Here is a 21,368-nt window from a genome sequence, read left to right on the forward strand (position 1 = left end):
GACTGAGCTTGATAAGTTTATGGAGGGGATGGTAGGATGAGACTGCCTACAATGGCATGTAGTCAATCTGTGACTGCTAGCACAGATATGGAACACTAGCTCGGGAAGGCTCCGAGTTACTACGGAGAATTCTCTCTCAGCTGTCTGGCTGGTGAGTCTTGCCCACATGCTCAGGGTCTAACCACTCGCCATATTTGGCGTCAGGAAGGAATTTTCACCTAGGTCAGATTGGCACCTTCTTCTGCAGCATGGGGCACGGGTCACTTGCAAATTTAAACTGGGTAAATGGTGGATTCTCTAACGTGTAGTCTTTAAACCATGATTTGAGGACGTCAGTAACTCAGCCAGAGGTTATAAGTTTATTACAGGAGTGGGTAGGTGAGATTCTGTGGCCTGAAATGTGCAGGTCAGACTAGATGATCGAAGGTCCCTTCTGACCTTAAAGTCTGAGTTTATGATCAGCTTTTAACCTCTGAGTATTCAAAATATGGGCCACGTATTTTGCTATCCAGTGTTTTAGTCAGATGGGTCACAAGAAGTGCTGGTTTCTTGAGGCCTGTATTCAATAAGTAAATAAAACCTACAGAAATTCCCTTCCAAACAAGTGAGAATTTTAATTACAAAATTCAAACTCAGTATTTCACTGTAAGCAAGTTAAGGTTCCTGCACCGACCCTCATTTCCTGTCCTCCCTCCTCTAAACACCTTCCCTCACTGCGGTCCCCTTTTCTAATGCAACTCTGATACATACCCTCGACCAAAGTCTCACAAATCACTACTATATACAAGAGCAAGACTCAGCCCTTCTACTCAACTATGTTGTAGCTTCATTACTTTCAGCCAGGCCAAGAGCCCTCCAGTAACCTGTGCAATTGCCTGCTAGTGATCAGAGAGAACACCTTTTAGCTACAGCCATCAGAGTGGTTTTATTACCCTATCCTAGCAGACCTTATTAGCGTCACGCATGGGGGGGGGGGGGGGGGCTGGGAGGACTCTCTCAATATGGCCCTCCTGCAGCACCATGCCATTGCTGTTCATGTATACAGAGTAGACTTACATTTCATCGGACTATTTATGCGAGTAGCTCTTATGCAGAGACAGCAGGTGGGGCTGAGACTCATGGCACAGAACGAATCCCAGTGTTGAATTTACTCACTGCTGAGCATTAGGGAGGCATTTTCCAAAAGCATTCACCCCAGGAGCAGAGTTAGGTCAGTGTCGGACACTTTTGAAACTCCCATCCTACTGCACTCTAGCAACCAAGTCTCATCCTTATCTCTTACATTTTCTGGAAGTTTCCTTGATGTGTGTTGTTTTGTTTTTTTAAGCAGAAGCTTCCTTAACTGGAGCTCTGCCTGATCCATTAGTGGAGCCTGGAACCTCTGAAGCTGTCAAACAAGTTTGCAAAGTATTGCATTTTGCCTACCAACTTTTTGTGTAGAGGAGGGCAGTAAGGGGAAAAAAGCTTAGGTTTTGCTCAGGTCTGTTTACATATGTCATTAAGATGCAGAATTAAGCAGTTTTTGAAGCATTCTTTTTATGAGGAAAAGAAATATTTGTTTTACAACGAAAAATAAGAGACCCGAGGCAGATGGGTACAGTCCTGCCCACTGAAACTTTGTCCCGTACACTCTCCTGAGGAGAGTGGAGAAGAGATACAAAATAATACAAACTCAAAGAGAACACTAAAATGAAAAAGTCCCATAGAACAGGTTGGAGCCTTAGCACTCTTAAACTCCTGCTTTGGATCCATAAGTAACGTCCCAGTCTTGGGGAGAGAGACAAACCCCTGAGGCTGCAGGGCTCCCAAAATGAATGCTCCCCCTTGTTCTCCAAACTCCTTGGCAGAAGTGCTCTAATTAAACCCCCTTTTACTGGCCCAATGGGGGTGAATCTGGAGTGAGCAGCTACTACAACATTTACAGCCTTCAAGCTGCACCGCTAAAAGGAGACAGTAAAGCAAAGCAACTGCTTTTGCCCTGGGCCTCCAGGGTTTGGTACATATGCCATGATGGCTATTAAACCCAACTCAGAACCATAGTCTAGGAGGCTTTAAGAAAGTGGAATGGGAGGTGGCACTTTAAGTGCTAATTCTTACCTGTCAACCTCTCCTAACATCTGGAATTCACTAGCTTTCCTCCCCCATAGATAAGCAAGGCAGCTGCACTGGGTAGGTTCCACTCCATGCATCACATCCTGGTATGGTGAAAAATTCAAAAGAAATAACTGAGGATCTAGCAGCCCCACTGTGGCAGGAAGGGGCCAGCTCAGCTCTCCTTCCCCTCCCCCCCAAAAAACTGGTTACTTCCAGAAGCCTTTGAGGTGGAAGGATGTCCTTTTTTTCCCCTTTCTAGGAGTTTCACTTTCTCTGGTTCTCCATGGGGGGGGAAGGATTTAAAAGAAAGTGAGATGCACTTCATGAAGGGAAGAAAAAAGTTTCAAGGCCCCAGGTGGGAGTTTTCCTCCCCCTTGTAGCACCGTTAAGAGACCAAGACACAGGCTGCCAAGTGATAGTTTCACTCATTTAAACTTCCTTTCTCATTTTTTTTCTTTGTTATGCAAGATCATAGGAAATGGTCCCATTCCCCCAGCCATGTGCTCCCGAGGCAGGTGGTTCCACTGGGGTTGGGGGAAAGGGAGACCTCTGGCACCAAGGCCGTTAGGTCTCCTTGAGGATGTTGATCTTGGCGCAGATCTTGAGGGCAGGTCCCAGCTTGATGTTCATGGCGCTCATGAGGTGCTCCTCCTTAAGCAGCAGCAGGGCCTGGCCATCAATCTCCTGTGAGCGGAACTCCTCTGCGATCTCCTGGCAGCCTGCCGGGGCGGGGGGGGAGGACAGGACACCAAGAGAGAAGGCCAAGTGAGACAGGTCTCTGACCCACACACTCCCACTCCATTAAAAATGGACTCCTGCTTCCAGTCTCCCAGGCCATCCTGGTGAGCAAGAAAGGGGGGAGGGGGTGTTTCTAAGAATCTGCCCCACTCATCTGCCCTGGCCCCTGCTCTCCTGGTAGGCTGGGGAGTACAAAGGATCTGACTGCACTGCCTCAGAGTCTGCTTCAATCAGAAGCCCCAGGAGTGAAGCAAGAAGAATGAGGAAATGATTACCCAGCTCCCCACATCCCAAGCTCCATGCTGGGCACCCTGCACCCCTGGCTGTCAGACATGCTGTTAGCCCTTCGTGCTCTATTGGGTCACACATGTAGGGGAGGGGACAGGACAGGGCAAGAGCTTGGCCTCACCTTGCAGGGATGCGATGAACTCATACACCTCCTCTACACTCCAGCGGCTGGGGTTGCTGGACAGGAAGTCTGGGTTGATGCCATGTAGGTCTGGAGTAGGTGGGGCCATGTTGGAGCTGGTCAGGTCTCGCTCTCCATGACTAACCCTCACTGACAAGGGCCCTGGGGACGTGGGGGACAGAGCCTCATCATAGCTAGAGTTGTCGGAGCCTCGACTGGAGTCTTCCTGCCCCTACAGGCACCAGGGAAGTGGGGGAGGAGAAAAAGAAAGATGGTTAAAAGAAACCTATTAACATCAAGAGCAGCCTGGAGAAATCTGAGAAACTGGACAGAATGAGCAGCCCCAGTGGGTCTTGGTAGCAGTTTCTCTCCTGCAGTGCATTCTCCACACACTGTGTAAGCAGGGATAACTCATCCCAATGCAGCCACTTCTGGGGTGAAATGCAACAACTGTTCAAACAGGCAGTGCCACACATCACACCACTGTCATGGGAGAGAAGTACTCGAACTCTGAGGAGGGAGTGACTTAGAGAGGCAGAATGAGTTAGGACAGAACACCCGATTCTTAGCCAAAGTGCCAGCGGATCTTGGCATAAGCCCCACAAGTAGCCAGGACTTTGGATTTAGTCCCAACCAAAGGAGTAATCCAGGGCTTGAGGGGCCAGCACTTCCAGCAGCAGAGACAACTATAGTACTGTGATGGGGACTGAGTATGTCCAGGGTACAAACGACAACACCTCCAGTAAGGTAATGCTCCATCGTGCCAGGCTCGAGGCTGGCAGGACAAGGGCAAATGGGGCTGTGTACTCACCCGATGGCGCTTGCCCTGGATCTTGGCTCGGGCGATCTCGGAGCTGCTGCGCCGCGGTCCACGCCGACGCACACGGACATAGTTAGCTTCCTGGAACTCCTTCATCTTCTTCCTCTGCAGCCGAAACTGATGGCTGCAGCTCACATTGTACCTGAGACAAAGAAGAGCAGACAAGCAGTGAGGAAACTGTCCTGCTCATCTCCTACTCCCTCCCCTGGATGGGGACAGAAGGTGAGTGACTCCTTTTTGCCATCGGATTTCAAGGTCTGTTCCCCCTCTTCCAGCCCTCCTCCTGAAAGGAAGCAGTGCTGACCTTTGGCACAAGCAACATTTTCAGACCACAGCATCCTGCACTAACTCAGCAGCTGATGGACCAACCAGACCCCTCCCTCCAGAGAGAGAAAGCAAGATGTTCTGGGTTGTGTTCTCTCAGGGCAGCAACTCCTGGCGTGATTTTCCCACATTTCCCTCCCCTCACGGCCCACCCCCAAACACACACATTCCAGATCTGGGCGTTCCAGGCCCCATAGGGCTAACACAAGCCAGCAGAGTGCTATTAACAGGCCTTTGCTAACTAGCTGTGGACTTGACCATTGCTGGGGGGAGAGGATTCTTTCAGAGTGTAGAAACAATTCCCTCACCCCACTTCCTGGGGGAGTCAAGAGCACTTTAGGTGCAACACCCTGATCCACCACCCCAAAGGATTAATGGTGGACAGATGCTCAGCAGTGACTAGCCAAGTTATAGGTCCAATCCAGCAGGCTCTCTGCACACAGAGCTCCCAACTTGGCCAACGTAGTTCTTGCATGGAAGTCCAGATGGAATGAGCACTGTATGTAACTTGGGGAAGGGAACATACCCAGCTGTGGGGGAAGTATAGTCAGAGAGGAGGAGGATAAAGCCTGGTGTTACCTTTTAGCACAGGTCATGGAGCAAAACCTCTTGGAGCCCCGGAACTGATTGGCTGGGGCATATTTCCCACAGTACTCGCACTTCAGCAGGTTTGTCTTCTTGTCCAGCTCTAGAGCGAGATCCTTTGTTACAACCAAAGAAAAAAAATCACACAACCCCCCTGCCCCCAATTACCACCAGGAACAAGAGAGTCACTCAGCAATCTCAGCCATTTCTTTTGGGAGAGTCTACTGAGCTATTAGGCTGTGGAAGAGCCTCCCTGAGGGATGGGATGGAAACCCCACTGACTGAGATATTGACGACAAGGATTGGACAAAGACACAAGCAAAACAAAGAGGTTCATTCCTCTCCTAATGCCTCTTAGAGTCTCCCCTCTTGCCACGCATGGACACCCCTATCCTCCACACAAAGGCAGGAATCCCCTCAATTCACCCCTCCCTATTGGCTCTGCACGACATTGGAACCTCCAGGCTTCCAACAGAGAGGATCCAGACTGCCCAAGTTAGTGCTGACCAGGGATCTCTAGTTAGTGTGTAAGGACTCTTCTCTCCCTCCCTCAAAACCCAAGAAATGAAGACCCTAGATCTCTGAGTTTGAGCATCATGCTCCTAGTCCCTCGAGAAAGGAGAGAGCAGCACCCACCACCAACTGTGAAGTATGGGAAGAGGAAACAAGAGAAGGCCGAAAAGCTGTTTTCCTGACACAAGCTAGGCTCCCTGGAGCTGGGACTCACCCAGGGTTGCACTATCTCCTCCTGGGGAGTTGCTGGACTGGTTCTCACTCTGCCCGGAGGGAGCCCCTCCCTGGAGTGGCTTCTCAGACTCTTTCAGCAGCTGAGAGCAGCCAACCTGCAAAGGGTGGAGAAGTGAACTGAGTCAGGGAGTGAGGCTCCTTGCCCCCAGCAGGGATCCCAGCCCCAATCCTTCTCAGAGCTCACTGAGAAGGGGAGACCTTGAACCACATAGTGGTCATTCCTTCCTGACCCAGCCAGCTGGTGTGCAGTGCTTGCTCAGAAGCCAGTCATACTGATTATTTGTATCCTGGCACCATCACTGTAGATGCTCTTCTTGATCTTTAATCTTGCTAAGCCACTCGCCTTGAATATCCTGACCTCTAGAGGTCTCTTCCAGTCCTATGATTCTATGATCCTGCAGCAGCGAGTTCCAAAGGACAGTGACACACTACATGAAGCAGTATTTCCCTTATCTGGTTTAAATTTACAGCTCTTTATGAGCAGCAGTGCCCCCTTTTCCCTGTATTATGAGTCAGTCTAAAGAGAAGAACCCGCTGACATTCCCTGTCCCATTCGTTGTGTCAGAGACCTTTGGAGAAATCAACCAGCCCGACTTTGCCTTCCATCCTCCCACCTATCTACTCGCCTTTAATCCCTCTGCCTCTTTCCCTGGTAATTACAGCACAAATCCCTCCCTTCCCCTCTTTTGTCACTGCACCTGGGGGTCAGGGGAGAGAGGGGTGGGGAAAGAAACTTCTCCAGTGATGGAAGAATACCAGTCCCACAAAAAGCAGCTTCTCCCCAGGGCAGCTCTGACTCCTTCCCCTGTGGACCCCGGCTCTTACCGGGAATGGCTCTGCCCCTTCCTGGATGACAAAGCCCTCGATGATGTGCGTTAGGATCTGGGGCTTGACGATGGCCTGTGGGGGTTTGGAGTCTCCAGTCTGTCGTGACACCATTGCCAGGGTAGGGGCAGGGGAAGATGTGGTGGTGACGGACGCTGCTTCACTTGTGGGGGCATTTGGAGTTGTGCTGAGGACAGGCTCAGATTTCTCTGGAAGAATAAAAGCTCATAAGGAAGAAAGGACTCACCACAACTGATCTGACCACTGGCCCATCTAGTCCATCCTGCCAGCTATATTATAGCAGTCCACACCTTTGGCCCATCCAGTCCACCATCCAACTTCATATCACTGGCCCATCTAGCCTGGTGTCCTGTCCATCACCATGCCCCTCTGCTTTACATCATCAGGCCACAGACCGAGCAATCAGAGCCCTTCTCTACCCACTCACCTCCAAAGCCACTCTTCTCCTCCATGGTTTTGGGACTCTCTGCCACAGGAGACGACTTGGCGGGCAGGAGCGTAGTGGCACTGGGCAACTCCTCCTTCTCCTCCTCGGACTCTGCTTTGCGCTTCACTGCCAAGGTCTGGGGCTTTCCCTGTGTGGGAGGACCAGGAATGTGTAAGGGGAGAAGTGGAACCCAAAGTGCAGGGAAAAGCAGAACACATACGAAAGGTCAGAAGGGAAATAGCCAGCACCTCCTCAACCCTCCAGCTCCAGCCTGGTTCCTTCCCATGGTCAACCCCTCATGTTCCCCACCACCATGGATCTAGGCTGCCATGCATTCCTATTAGGGAACAATAACATCACAACACTGACATCTCCATTGCCGCCATCACCATCTTGGTGCTCTACATCTCTTCCTCCTATGTCAACCACACTGATTTAGCAGCGCCATGACACAGTGACTCACAATGTCCCAGTCTGTGATGATGGGCCCCATGAGAAGGAGGTGGAATGGCAGCCATCTGCCAGTTTCCAGATAGGCTGGTCACTGGCCAGAGTCTGCTCCCACAAGTGAACAGGGATTGATACGGTGGTGGTCTTGGATGGGAACAGAGAGCTGCAGAATCTGGGAGCTGTCACAGAAGCTCACTGTCTTGACAGCAGAGTTTAGAAACAACAGAGCCAAATTCCACCTTTAGCTACCCTAGTGAAACCCACAGAAAATCAACGGGGCTGCAGTAGGGCGCACAGCAAGATCCCCAAATGAAGTCCCTGTGAATACTGAGACAGGGACCCATGCAGCCTTATGAAGATAGTGAAAGCTACCCCCACTGCTTTCTTTGAGGGGCCACTGGAAAACAGGAAGTCCCCTGCCACCAGGGGATCCTAAAAGGCCTACAGCTGGCCTGATCTTAGAGGCTGATACAACACAACAAAGGGTCTCTGACCTGGAAAGGCCCACATCTAGTGGGAAGAGGGGAGCTCAGGCTCTGTGGCTCATTCTGCCCCTGATCCCTCTGCCAAGACTGACAACAAGGAGGACAGTTAATGCTATCTGTGACAGATACCTGCCCCGTTTTGGGGAGGACTAAGCTCCAACTCATTTCATGAAGGCTACTGAATCGCCATATCAGAATGACTATTGGTCACTAACTCCTCGGCTGGATTAGAATCAGTGCCCCAGAGGGGAAAAGCTTCATATCCCATTCCCCATCTCATCTCATCTCACTGGCATGGAGCCGGATTGAAACTGGTGCCCTAGAAGTGAATGTAAAGAACCCCTATCCTATTCCCCTTCCCACTGGCATCACTTACGGGTAATTGGACAGGTTGCATGTAGAATGCTGCAGGCACCTGAGCCATGACTGGGGACGAGGCCGTGCTCTTCACCACATGGGCCGTGCCTTGAACTTGTGCCAAGTTGACTCCAGTTGTGAGGGGAGGGGCTTCTTGGGGGGAAGCTGTGGCAGACGGAGCTTGGGATGATGGGGAAGTGGCATGGGCTTGGGAGACGGGCTGGACCACTGCTGGCATGCCCCGGGGGGCCGACGCTGTAGGAGTAATCTGAGCCAAGCCCAGTGCCTGGGCTTGGGCTGAGCCCTGCTGCCGGCTCCCCACCACCTGCACTGGGATGTGTGGTGGGGGCTGCTGCGCTGCTGACACTTTGGCAGCCCCAAGCTGTGGTGGTTTGATGGGGGCTGAAGGTGGCTTGGACTGAATGGGTACAGGTGACTTGGTGGCTGGCTGGCAGGGGCTGTCTGGCTGGAGCTGTATGGGCTGAGGCTGTGACTGCAGCATGGGTTGGACCACAAGGGTCTGAGCTTGCTGCTGATTTTGTGGAGGCGAAGGCTGCTGCTGGGGAGGCGGAGCTTGCTGCTGCTGGGTCAGAGGTGAAGCTTGCTGTTGCTGCTGCTGGGCCAGCTGGAGGTGGGTGGCGGTGTGGAGGAGCTGGGACTGGCGGTGCTGGAACTGCTGCTGGTGATGAATGGCAATTTGCTGCTGGATCACCACCTGCTTCTGCAGGTGAATCTGCTGCTGTTGCTGGATCAGTGAGTGGGGCTGGATCTGTGTGTACGTGGCTAGAGACAAGAGAAGGGGAGAAGAAAAGGAGAGTGCACAGCATTAACAACAAAGGGGCAGCAGGAGATGAAGGTAGTGGGAAATGTGGGATACAGACCCTTTCACCTCTGGGGCACTGGTTCCAACCCATCTCTCTACAAGTGACCACCACAACTAGCCCCACTTTTGGTAGTTTCAGCAGAGAAGCCAAGGACTAAAGAGGCTGAGAGAGACTTCCCCTCTCAGTCTGGCTGGGGAGGGACCTCTTTGGTGGGAGCAAGCTGGAGGGGAGGTATGTGTGGGAAGTTCCCACTGCTGGGCTTTCAAGGGTCAGCCCTTGTCACAGAGCTGAGTTAGGGAGCTAAACAGCAAGAGCAAGGGAGAAACGGAGGAAGCGGAGGTAAAAGCTGGATCATCACCTACCTGAACTGATCAAGGTCTGGCTGGGCGCTGGCGTAGCTGTCCTAGTCAGGTTCATGCCAACGGTTTGCTGCCCACCGTCTGCTTCAGACTTCTTTGTTGCCGCTGCATTCTCTGTCTCTGTCTGGCTCCCCTGGCTCACTGTCACTGCCTGGGCAGCTGCTACTGGTAACGGCTGCACCACCCCAGTGCCCTTCCTCTGGCAGCTGCCCCCAAGGCCAGATGAGGCTGCCTGGCCCACCCCTGTGGTGGCCTGGCTCCCACCACCTGCCACCACACCCCCAGAGACACCATTACTGCCTGTTGCCCCTTGGCTCAGATTCAGGGACTGGCCTGTGTTGCCAGAAGAGGCCTGAGCCACTGCCAAGGTCTGGCTGGCATTTGTGGCCTGTGATAGGCCCGAAGCCTGGGAGTTTCCTGGAAGGGCTGCTTTCTGAGCAGAGCTCTGCAGCTGGGCATTAACGACTGAGGTCTGCTGGCTCCTCACAGCCAAGTTCTGCACCTAGAAACACACACACACACACACAAGACAACACATTTGTTTAGGTTACAATGATGCTCATGTATTTCCCCGTAGTTTGACAGAGAGAGGCAGGGAGCCTGGAAACACCATAAAAGGTCCATTTTGGCTTCACTGGCAAAGTCAGTCAGTCAGTCCATGGGCTCTAGCCTCTTGCACTCGGATTTGGCCCATACTTCAGAGAAATACTGAAGGTGCTGCACTGTTAGAGGGGTCATCTCTTCGTAGAAGACATTAACCTGAACACCCTTCTGCCCCAGCTCTGGTGGAAGTTAAAGATTTCATGGCACTTTCTGAACGGAACTTGAAAATAGCACCATTCTCTCAGAATAGCAGGTTCTAACAGCACAGACTGCATGAGCAGCATGGGACGGCCTCCGTATGTGTCTGCCTGGCCTTTGAGCTGTTGGGATCCACCTCAGCATTGTCTATAGCACCTTGGGATCCCCTTTCCAGCTCAGTAAATCTCTTTTTACTTTTGGGCTGCCTATCTCCTTTCCCTGGGCACGGGGCACTCCACCCAGGAGGCCCAAATCTCCTCTCATTGCTTGCAGCCCACTCTGAGCTCTCCAGTTCTCTTTGCACTTTGGTGCTGCCATCCTTTGTGCTCACTCCCCCTCCAATTGCAATGTTATCTGCAAGTGTGATCGCGGTTGGCTTTACTCCAAAGAAACAGCAGACAAGACAGATGTGAAGCAGCTGCAGTGGGGCAGGAGCTCAGGGGATCAAAAAAAGGCCTCTGGAAATACCAAGAATGGTCGGATGGGGCAAGACAACTGATGGGGAGCATCCATGCTCCTTGACCTGAAGGAAACCTTTTAAGGGAAAGCCCAGTCTCTGTGGCCTAGTCAATCCTTGGCCTCTTTAAGATGGCCAGGGAACAGGACCAATCAGTATTAATACTGGCAAGGGCTCTTTCTTGTGGAGCACCTGCCTCACTAGGAACCGGACTATGAATCCACCAATTTGTTTCACTCAAGGTAACCAAACAAACAATCATGAAGATGGAAATGACCCAACTAGTGGGTCACCCAGAAAACTAGGCAGGAAGTGAACCTGCTCTCTGGAAGTGACAAGCCAGCACAAATAACGCGCTGAAGAGAGAATGGAGCCTGCGGACCCCACTGTCCACAGGGGGCCCAAGGATACAGAAAGGCAGGCAGAGCAGAGTTAGCCTTCTACACAGGGAGAGCTTGAACTGGAGACAGAGATCCGAGAGTGGGGTGAGTGTGCGGGAAGGGTTGGGAGTGCGAACCCCAGGAGAGGGGCATCACTGACCTGGTCTGTGTCTGTGTGGACCCCGGGAGACTGAGCGGGTGGCACCTCCTGCTGGACAGCAGCCACGGCCCCGTTAGGCATCAGGATGAGCTGGGAAGTAAGAGGCACATTGCGGCCCAAGGTCCGGTTCACCTGCAACAGGTTCCCCAGCTGCGGCTGTGGGGGTGGGTTGGGTGATGTGGAGGAGGAAGGAGTGGAGGGGGAGAGAGAGAAAGAAAGAAAGCGAACCACAAGCAAACAAATTACAAAGCAACACTGGCCTGGGGTGTCACACACTGCAAAATCACCCACCCTCCCAACCCTGTGATCCAGACTGCAGCCCTTGGAACCTGGAAACCAGAAACTGCTTCCTTATGGAGCTCTCTTCCATCACACGCACAGCTGGACTGATTACCAAAGGGCTGTCCAGGATTGGCTAAGAGACCAGAATTTCATTTTTACATGTATGCCTAGGACTGGTTGAGAGGCAGATATCTATTTGAGATGTACATCCAGGAGTGATTGAAAAGAAGAGAATTATAACCTGAGTCCATCACTGGTGGAGAGGAGGGAGAATTATTTTTCAGATATATAACTGAACCCCAGAGTACCTAAAAAGGGGGTTTAATTTTTGATGTATAGCCTCACCCAGGACTGGTTTAGAGGACATTTTTTCAGACCCATCTCTGGACCCAGAATTGAAAGAGAGGCAGACATTAATTCTGAATTATGAACCTGAGCCGGGCAGTGGCTGAAGAGATTAATTTGTCAGATAAATATTTGTTCCAGAATTGGTAGAGAGGAAGAAATTTATTTTTGTGATCTATATGTCTGAACCTGGGATTTGCTGAGAGGAGGGGATCTACGTTTCACATATGTACCCTACTCTAATGAGAAGTGCCATGGGATCTTCAACATCCATGCAAAGCACAGACAGCTTGGTTCCTAAAGGTTTCATCCACTAGCACTCCCTACACAGTAGAGCATACTGAACTCAGTACATCTACCTTGGAACGCTGAGTCAACTCTGCTCAGAATCAAACCTGTGGTGGTTCTAGAAACTAGGGCCTTCCAACCTGAAGCTTAAAATATATCAAACCCATTCCCTGTCCTGCTATATCAGAGCCTGAGACTGGGTCCAGAGTCAGGGATTTATTCTGGTGGCCATATGACAGAGCACTAGACTGAGCAAAAGGCAGGTGTGGGCATGTTGTGTGCACATGTCTCTTACCCGGAGATACATCTGGGCCTGTGATTGATTGAGAGGCGGCGAGGTGGTGTTCCCCAGGAGCACAGACTGAGTAAGCGTGGTGGCGCTGGGAGAGCTCACGCTCTGTGAGCGGCTGATTAGCTGGGCGGCCGATGTAGTGGCCAGATTGATCTTAAAACAGAGAAAAGCCCCAAATCACACAGGAAGAGATGGGGATAAAAGAGATGAGGCCCAGCCCCCTCCCCTCTACACACGCAGGGGGAACAGCAGGAACTGGCATTTTAAGGCCCAGCCTTTCCCTGTTTCCAAAAAACAGAACTAGACAGATCAGGGAGAGAATGACAGAGATTGACTTTTGGCACCATTATCCCCTCCCTTTCCAGCAGCAGTATCTTGGGTGGGGCAAGCAATTGTTTCTGGTCCCCATCGCAGTATAGCCTCAGCAGCTCACGGTAGGAGCCCTTGTTCCAAGAGGCTCTGGAATCCTAAGTCAGCCACAGTGTTGGGACACTAACCCACTTACACACTGCACATCATCCAGTTACCATCAAACTCGTAATGATGGACACAAACACTGCTACTAATAGGATCTAAAGCCTAATGAAGGAATGGGGGCCTTTCTCCAGACACTGCCAGCCTCTGACTAGTTTCCCCCAGCCTTCTGCTGGCCACCCCATTTCTCTCTCTCCCCCTCCAATTAACCCTGATTCTTCAATCCCACACAAGTTCCTGACCTCCTCCCAGACAGCACTCTCCCCTACTCCCCAACAGGACTCATCCAGCTGCCTACTGCTCATCACTCCTCTTCTTCTCTCCACCCATGAGGCATGATCCCTTCCTCACCCTAACAGACTTTATCCCCATTCTCCCAATCAGAAGAGATCAGTTTTTACCTTTCCAGCTGTGGATACCTCCACTGCCAAGGGGACTACCCCTCTCCCAATTCCCTAACCCCCACATAATGATAAGTGCCCCAAACGCTTACTGCTGACGGTTTCCTGCCATAACCTGTGGCTTCCTGGCATCCCCAGTGGCTGTGTGCTGCTGGCTGACTGAGTTCTGAAGGGAAGAGGGGATGTATGTAGGGAAGAGGGCAGTTACTTACTGAGGCCTGGGTGGTGGTGGTCTGCTGTGGGGTGCTGGTGTTGGGGGAGCCTGCCTGCCTGCTGGCTGCAATTGTAGCCTGTAAGAAAGGGATAGAGGGAGAGAATGAGCAACTGCAGTGAACCTTTTAATCCAATTCGAACATTTAGCCAAAAAAGAATTCCCAGTCCCAACACTTACAATCTAAGTATCAGCAGATTCCTTCCCTTCTGTACTATGACAACTCCTTCCCCAACCCCAGGGAACTGGAGCACCACATACCACACACTGCGACCTGAACTCTGCCCCCTCAACCCACTCTTCCGACTGCACCCCCTTGTTCTCCCCATCAGTATTAGCTATGGATGTTCGGTGTTGTAGTTCAGTATGTTGCGGACGGGGAGACTGGCTTCTATGGAGGGTAGAGTTCAGGTTGTGGTGTGTGGGTTCTGTGGCGTACGGCAATTGTGATACTGGTAAATTGTGTGTCTGGGGATAGAAGAAAAGAGGGAATGTACTATTAGGTGATGCACTTCTCATTTCTTTATCTTTGTGGTTTTGGGTTGAATGTGTTTTGTGGACAGCAACCTGAACTGTTGCACAACTAAGATTTGTGTGTATCCACTTCCCAGGTACTCCTCCCCACTATGTCGAGGGTAGGAAACAGGGATTCCCATAGACGTGCCACAGCTGAGGAAGAATTTATCTGCCAGTAAGTGCAACAGTCTGTCAGCCACCACACACAAAATCATTTACAATGTAGGATCAATCTGGCTGAAAGATGTAGCTACCAATGGAGAACATTGTGTGTCCAACAGCAAAACAAATAAATCTCCATTAAAAAAAAATAATATATTCCCTGTTGCACCAGATTGTCTCAAGATACATCTCACTACTAACCTGTGTGTAGACAGATAGTGGTTTTTAAAAGGTATCAGTCAACAGAAAAGTTGGATTGTTATGGACTAACTTTAGCCAGAGACAGATTACTAACACTTCCTATTAACAAAGTTTGAAAAGAAACCACGCAAAAATTACAGAGAAAATACAAAGGGCAGAAAACCTGACTCTGAAATTTCACATTGAAAGGGCTACCTATATGCTCAGAAAAAACAGCAAGTCACTGCCCATTCTGAGCCCATTTCAGAATGTACCTGCATCCATTGTTTCCATAATAATCTATTTCATATTTAAAGGGGATGACGGGCTGGTGAGGTGACTCCCAGCAATATGTTCCCAATGGAGACCTGGAGGACCTATCCAAGCTCTCTTCTTTACTTGAAAGTTAATTCCATCTCTCCACAAAGCCCCCAGTTTATAATTATTTTTATTACTGTCATGCCTAGATCATATAGTCATGGAGCGGGGCCCCAGCATGCTAGGTGTTGTACAAATAGAACAAAAAGACAGCCCCGGCTCCCAAAGGTTAACTATCTAAGTATCAGCAGACTCCTTCCTTCTGTCCCATGACAACTCACCTGCTGGACAGCTGCCAGACTGTGGAGCTGGGCACTATTGAGCTGCTGCTGGAGCATGAACTGATGGAAGTACTGGGCTGCATTGGGCTGTCTCTGCAGTGCCTGAAGGGCCTGGAGAAAGAGAAGAAAACAACTCTGAAAAAAACAGATGCCACCACACACCATGTGCCCATGGGGTGCAGTCAGAGAGAGACATAAGGATCTAAAGAACTGCTACAAGGAAAAAAATATCATCCAAAGTTCCCAGGATGTAGTGGGGCCATCAGCCACAGGATTTGCTCTGTGAGCAGGACGCAGGACACCAGAGTAGGTGGATCAGTGGCCTGAGCTGTTACAGCCAAAGGGAGATACATGATTCAATGGACTTCAGATGTACTCCAGTTCATATATTAGACATAATAAACTCAAGGAAGTTGGAAGTTTGCATGCTAAACTAGGTGGACTAGTGCTCTGACCCAGTGCTGGCAGAGTACCAGACACAAAAGACCAATGGCTGTTCTAATACAGCCAAAGGAGCTGGGACACTGAACTAAATGAACCAATGGCCTGCTCTGAGATTAGAGCTGTGCAATAATGTGATTCAATAGAATAAGAGGCTGCACGCTGTACTAAAAATGAAACAATGGCTGCTCCAGTAAAAATGGAAGCAGGACACTGGACTACATGGACTAAATGTCTGGCCAGGCTTGGCAACCCTTATCTGCCGAAGTCTGAAACATGCCAACCCTCTGATCACACTCCCACTCCAGGTGAATGGGCATACAAAGTGAGGGATGTAGAAGACCCTTCTCACTACACCCTCTTGTTCACCCATCCAACTCAGAACACAGCTAGCTCCTCACCTGCACTGCCTGTCGCTCATACAGAGACATCTGAGATATCTGAGGGCGAGTGCTTCCTCCAGAGCCTGAACTCCCATTGGTGGAGTTGGAGTTCTGCTCGCTTTCAGTCTCCATGGTGACAGGTCCCAGGGATCTCAAACAGAGGAGACTGATTCAAGACCTAAATGGAGAGAATTAGAAACCACGTCACACTAACAAAAGAACCAAACTAGTATTTCATTGCATCACGGATGGCTTTTTAACTTAAATATGCCAGTCTTGAGTTCCCCACACAGCTCTGCCAGTGCCCTTCAGTCCTGTCCTTCAGCCCCCCTGCTATTCCAGTACTGGGACCCCACTCAGCTCTGTTGATGCCCCTCAATTCTGCCTTGCAGCACTGAGAGAAAAGAGTCTCAATTTACCCAGGGGTTAGGCCCACAGTTCAGTTTAAACACAACTGTCATTTATTATCACAATTAGTTTAAGTGAAATGAACAAATTTCCACAATTTATGGCCATGCTGCTGCTGTAATAGGCAGTTACATAGCAAGCTCTGAACTCCTATAAAGGCAGGAAAATACCAGTTGTATATTATTCAAACAGTTATTCAATTACCTGACCCCCTCATCTCCATTCAAACATAAGTGAACTGAGGAAAAGAATATTGTGCTCCTAGTAACCTGTCTTCCCTTCCCAGCTGATTCTTCTTCCCAGTTCCATTATCCCGCTGCGAAAACACCCAAATGCAACCCTTCCCTTCTTGGCTTGGTCCCCCACTCAGGTTGGCTCTTCCTTCTTGCTCACAGACATACACTTCTGGCTGGGCTGTAACCCCTGATGGTTTCTGATTTAACTGTTAGATTGGGACCTGCCAGTGGGGGTGAAAAGTTGTGTGGAGAATGCACAGCCAGGGGGAATTGGGTAAGGAACATGGAGTGGTAAGGGATTACCAGCAGGAAGTGAAATGGGTGACATGGAGAATGCATGTCAGAGGGATCAGGAAAGGTTTCTAAGGGAGGTCTTCTGAGGATCAGAGAGATTTTCCAACAGCAGAAAGATAGGTCATGCTAATATGGGGGATGGGAAGAATTGGAGAGGGTTTCCATCAACAGGGAGGCAGATGAAATGGAAAGCCCTCATCCAGGGGATTAAGAAGGGTTTCTCACAAAAGGGGAAGATGTGCCTGAGTGATCATAGAGGGCTTCCAGCAGCAGGAGATAGGGGTTGACTGGGTAATGGGAGGAGATTTTGTGATGGGGGCTCTGCATGTCTGAAGGAAACCAGAGATGCTGAGGAATTATGCCAGTCCTGAACCATCTCCCCACACCTTCCTAGTCTGTGGTCTAGTGCCCCTACCCAATCCAAAGTGTATAATCACAGGGTATTATCTATCACAATACATGCAGCAGTCACTTAAGATCCATCCAGGGAGGACACAAAAAGTGATGATTTTTAAACATTTTACGTAAATACATTTTCTTTTAAAAAATAAACCTATTTAAAATTAAATCTGAAATTATGACAATTTATGTTAAGGCCTAAACATACTACAATAAATTAATATTATTTTTAATTTAAATTGTTAGTAGTACACATTTGCTGATGAAGTTTTAAAGAAGTCCAACCACTATAACTGGTGGAAGTCACTGGCTAAACACCTGGAACAAGAGTTTGTTGAACTGTAAACCGGATTTTGACAGCAGTAGCCTTTTCTGAATGTAAAGAGAGAGTATTTTCTTCTTTTCAGTTTATTCATGAGAACATAAGATATGGCCATACTGGATCACACCAATGGTCCATTCAGACCAATAGCCTGTTTTCTGACCGTGGCCAGGGCCTCATGCTTCAAGTGAGTGAACAGAACAGGGCAATTTATCAAATGATCCATCCCATTGGCCAGTGCCAGCTAATAACCATTGATGGACCTATCCCCCATGAACTTATCTAATTCTTTTTTGAACCCAGTTATACTTTTGATTCAACTAGTTCAGTTCAATGACTAGTTCACTGAAAGTTAAGAAACTGATTAGGAGTTGAAAAAGCAGAAAAGCTTGGTTTTCCTCTTCCAATTTATAAATAAAATATGAATATGAATTTAAACTTGGTGTGAGAGAATGAGATCTGCTAGTTGTAAAATCTTGAAGAATATGCTGACCAGAAACAATCAGTTCAGTTCACTACCAACTTATTTCTTTGATTTATCATAGCACCTACGAGCTTTAGTCGTGGTCAGAATACAGTATGTACTTTATTTAATAATGAGTTTTTAATGGAAAACATGTTTTGATCAACTTTTGTTTTTATGTATCCAATACATTTAAGATTGTTAGTTAGATAAAACAAAAACAATTTTAAAATGCTGGTTTTGTGTGCTTTAACTGAATTTCAATTTCCATCTAAAAAGAGCTTGACACAAATTATGAGTAAAAAAATTAATAATCTAGTAAATAAAAGCACCATTCATGATTGTCTAATAATAAAAATGGTAAAAATTAAGAATCTTAATAAGTGTATTTTAAGCTATAAATTAGCTTAAATAAATGTGTCTAGATATAGTCTCCTCCTGGTTAACAAAGCATAGCAAATTAAGTGTAAAGGCTATATTTAACTGAAAAACCAAAATGTTTTAATGATTACCAACCAATGAGAATCAACTTTTCTTTAGGAAAATAATTAGAAAGTACAAGTTCAAAACAAAATTAAAAATCAATTATTTAAATAAAAATTTCCAGCTTCCTGATTTAAATCACGATTAAACACTGTGATTTAAATAGCATTGATTTAATTCAACCCATCCCAGATCCATCAGTGATGTATTTAGTTGCCCAGACCAGTGGTTCGTATACTGTGACCTGCGCAGCTCTTTCTGAAGAACTGCAGCATTCTAGTGATTGAAACACATATGACAATCAGATAGTAGGGAGGGAGCTCCATAAAAGTCTCTCTCTCTATCCAATGTTGTACGCAGTGTTGTTGTGGCCATGTTGGTCCCAGGATATTAGAGAGACAAGGTGGGTGAGGTAACATCTTTTATTGGACCAACTTCTGGTTGCTCATTACATCAGGCAAGAAATATTTCTGGTTTAGGGTACTGGGCCATGTAAGCAAATCGTCACTTTTGAAAATCTATGCAGAGCAGACAGGGCTCACCAGTCAAATCCTGTTGAGAGCACAAAACTGAGGAGCAAGGATCACTGTGCGGTGAGTCTGACAGGCAGATAACGTGTGAGCACAGAGAACTGTTAGCATGCAGGAGAGGGCCCACTGAACAACAAAACCTGTAGTTTTACTTCACTGCTTGCATATTGAAGGGAATAATTCCACATGGACAGAGTGGGAAAATGCACATAATATAGTCTAATAGATCATTTGCATCTCTGAATTCTACAGGCCAAATCCTTCAGTTCTTACTCAGCAATTGACCTGCTTATACTAGGTCTGAATTTATCCCACAGGGCCCAATCCTGCTCCCACTGCAGTCAATAGGAGTTTTGCCATACAATATATGTTTGACACGAGTCTGTGATCATCTAGGATGTCATGGATGTCACTATGTTGCACATCATGACCATCCAGAGCATCATAGCAACAGCAGGGAAGAACTGCTCTAAAAACATGGGACCATGTCAACTAAAGGAGAACCTTCATTAATTGTCAGCCATCTGAGGTCTCTGGCAAACCATTAAATAGGTCTGATTCTACCCGTGCATTCCCACGCCCACCCAGAGAGAACAATCCAGTATAGTCCCAAAGCAGAGAAAGAGGCAGTTAAGGTGAGGGGAAATTAATTGCAGTATGCTGGACGCAGAGAGTGGAGAAGAAAAATAAGGTTACACAAATATTTAAAATCAAAGTAATCAATGCAGGAACAAAACTTACACTAGAATCTGGTGTTACCTAAGAGAAGGAGAGCAAAGCTAAAACATTAGAGTGTGATCAGAGGCAATGGACAGCAACAGGTAAAGATCATACTTGGCCCACGGCAGACAAGAGGCTGCCATAAGCAGCCCGTACTGGAAATTTTAACTGTTGGGTTAAAAAAAAATCAACCACCCAGATCCTGTAGATCATCACATGCACAACTCTTACTGACTTCAAGGTATACATATATATTTGAATCCTAATATCTTTACTTGCCACACTAACACCCAAATTAATTAAAACGTTATCCGTTTTGAAGAGCTCATTTACTTTTCACCTTTACCGTTTAGTTACTTTTTTCCTCTGCCAGACAATTTCAATGTAGTTTGTTTATTTATTTATTCCATTCACAGAAAAGTTTAACCCGCCGGGTCAAATTAGGGCCCAATCCTGCAAACAGTGACACACAGAATCACAGAAATGAAGGGTTGAAAGGGACCTTGAGAGATCATCTAGTTCAGCCCCTGCAGTGGGGCAGGACCAAGTAAACCTAGACTATGCCTGGCCGGTGTCTGTCCGACCTGGTCTCACAAACTGCCCAGGACGGAGGTTCTATCACCGCCCTTGGAAGCCGGTTCCAGAGCTTACCTGTGTGTCTGTCACTTTATGTGCGGGGACCGCTCCCATGAGTAAAGTTACCCACCTTGTGTGTTTGCAGGACTGAGTCTGCAACTGGACCGGTGAGCCAATTAACCCCGGGCACAGCCCCAGTGACCTCAGCGGGGCTCTGCATGGGGGCAAGGGCCAAACTGCTTCCGTCTCCGGGAAACTAAGCGAGGGGGCGATTTCGGGCCGTCCTGGAGGGCTGGGGGTGAACCCTTGTTTTTAACGCAACCTCAACGCCGGGCAGAAAACAGCCGGGCAGCGGGGTGGGGCCCTTCCCTGGCAAGGGCGGAGAGCGGACACAGCGGGACGCCTGAGCCCCCGCGGGCCGGGGGAAGAGGGACAGGCCGGCTCCCGGGGGGCAAATCCCCGCCGCCGGCCCCACGCCGCCTCTCTTCCCGAGGCTGCCGGGGCCGGGGCCTCGCAGGAGTCGGGGGGCCTCCGGGGGCCGGAGACACAAAGCGGGGAGGGGGCGGGCGCAGCAGAGCCGGAGGCGCGGGGGGCCGGGCCCGGCAGGCACCGCGGGGGGCTGTTACCTCTGATCCCCGCCCAGCGGCCCGCTCCGCGCGGCGCCGCGCTCCTCATGGGGCGGCGGCGGAGCCCCGCGCGGCCGCCCCCCGGGGAAGGCTCCCAGCGGCCCGTCTGCCGGGCGGGGGTGCCGCAGCTCGGGCCTGGGCGGCCCCGCCAGCGCCGCGTCCTGCGTTTGGGGGGTTTTCCCTTTTTTTATTTTTATTTTCCCCCCTCCCCCTTTTTTTTTTTTTTTTTTTTGGGGCCTCCGGGGCTGCCTGTGCCTCGCGCCGTCACTTCCGGCCACAAGGGGGCGCTTCCGGGACACGTGACCCTCCCGCCCGGCTGCTTGTTGTTACCATGGAAACGAGAGCCCCGGCTGGGGAGGGCGTGGGGGGGGCTGAGTGGACAGACCGCTGTAGGCTGGGGTGGACGAAGTGGTTGGTTGGAGCGGCCGGCTATGGACTGGGCTCAGTGCCCATCCCCCCCCCTCTCCGACACAC

The 21,368-nt window shown here is 49.5% G+C and overlaps 1 protein-coding gene across 3 annotated transcripts; it reads right to left on the reverse strand.

Annotated features, from left to right (window-relative positions):
* Positions 1-1,057: 1,057 nt before the first annotated feature.
* PHC1 (polyhomeotic homolog 1) lies at positions 1,058-20,967 on the reverse strand. Of its 3 annotated transcripts, none has more exons than XM_074934972.1 (15): positions 20,895-20,967; positions 15,856-16,015; positions 15,014-15,124; positions 13,558-13,635; positions 12,474-12,623; positions 11,264-11,419; positions 9,469-9,967; positions 8,302-9,065; positions 6,991-7,138; positions 6,543-6,751; positions 5,698-5,812; positions 4,965-5,073; positions 4,053-4,203; positions 3,242-3,473; positions 1,058-2,813 (listed from the first exon to the last, which is right to left on the reverse strand). In XM_074934972.1, the coding sequence occupies exons 2-15, from the start codon at positions 15,967-15,969 to the stop codon at positions 2,659-2,661; spliced, it is 2,991 nt and encodes a 996-aa protein (XP_074791073.1). In that variant the 5' UTR covers positions 15,970-16,015; positions 20,895-20,967; the 3' UTR covers positions 1,058-2,658. The 3 variants fall into 3 exon arrangements, with proteins under 3 accessions (XP_074791073.1, XP_074791065.1, XP_074791081.1); XM_074934964.1 differs by lacking the exon at positions 20,895-20,967 and adding an exon at positions 20,399-20,569; XM_074934980.1 differs by lacking the exons at positions 11,264-11,419; positions 20,895-20,967 and adding an exon at positions 20,399-20,568.
* Positions 20,968-21,368: the final 401 nt, after the last annotated feature.

The sequence above is a fragment of the Natator depressus genome, chromosome 1 (assembly GCF_965152275.1).
Source record: "Natator depressus isolate rNatDep1 chromosome 1, rNatDep2.hap1, whole genome shotgun sequence".
Classification (NCBI taxonomy): Eukaryota; Metazoa; Chordata; order Testudines; family Cheloniidae; genus Natator; species Natator depressus.

Bases quoted from the DNA above. Each gene is read 5' to 3' on its own strand.
- PHC1 (XM_074934972.1), bottom strand. From the start codon at position 15,969: ATGGAGACTGAAAGCGAGCAGAACTCCAACTCCACCAATGGGAGTTCA. The intron at 12,624-13,557 runs GTAAGTAACTGC...CTCTGTTTTAAG, and splicing joins CCACCACCACCCAGGCCTCA to ATCAATCTGGCCACTACATC. The intron at 7,139-8,301 runs GTAAGTGATGCC...CCTCCCACACAG, and splicing joins TGCAACCTGTCCAATTACCC to GGAAAGCCCCAGACCTTGGC.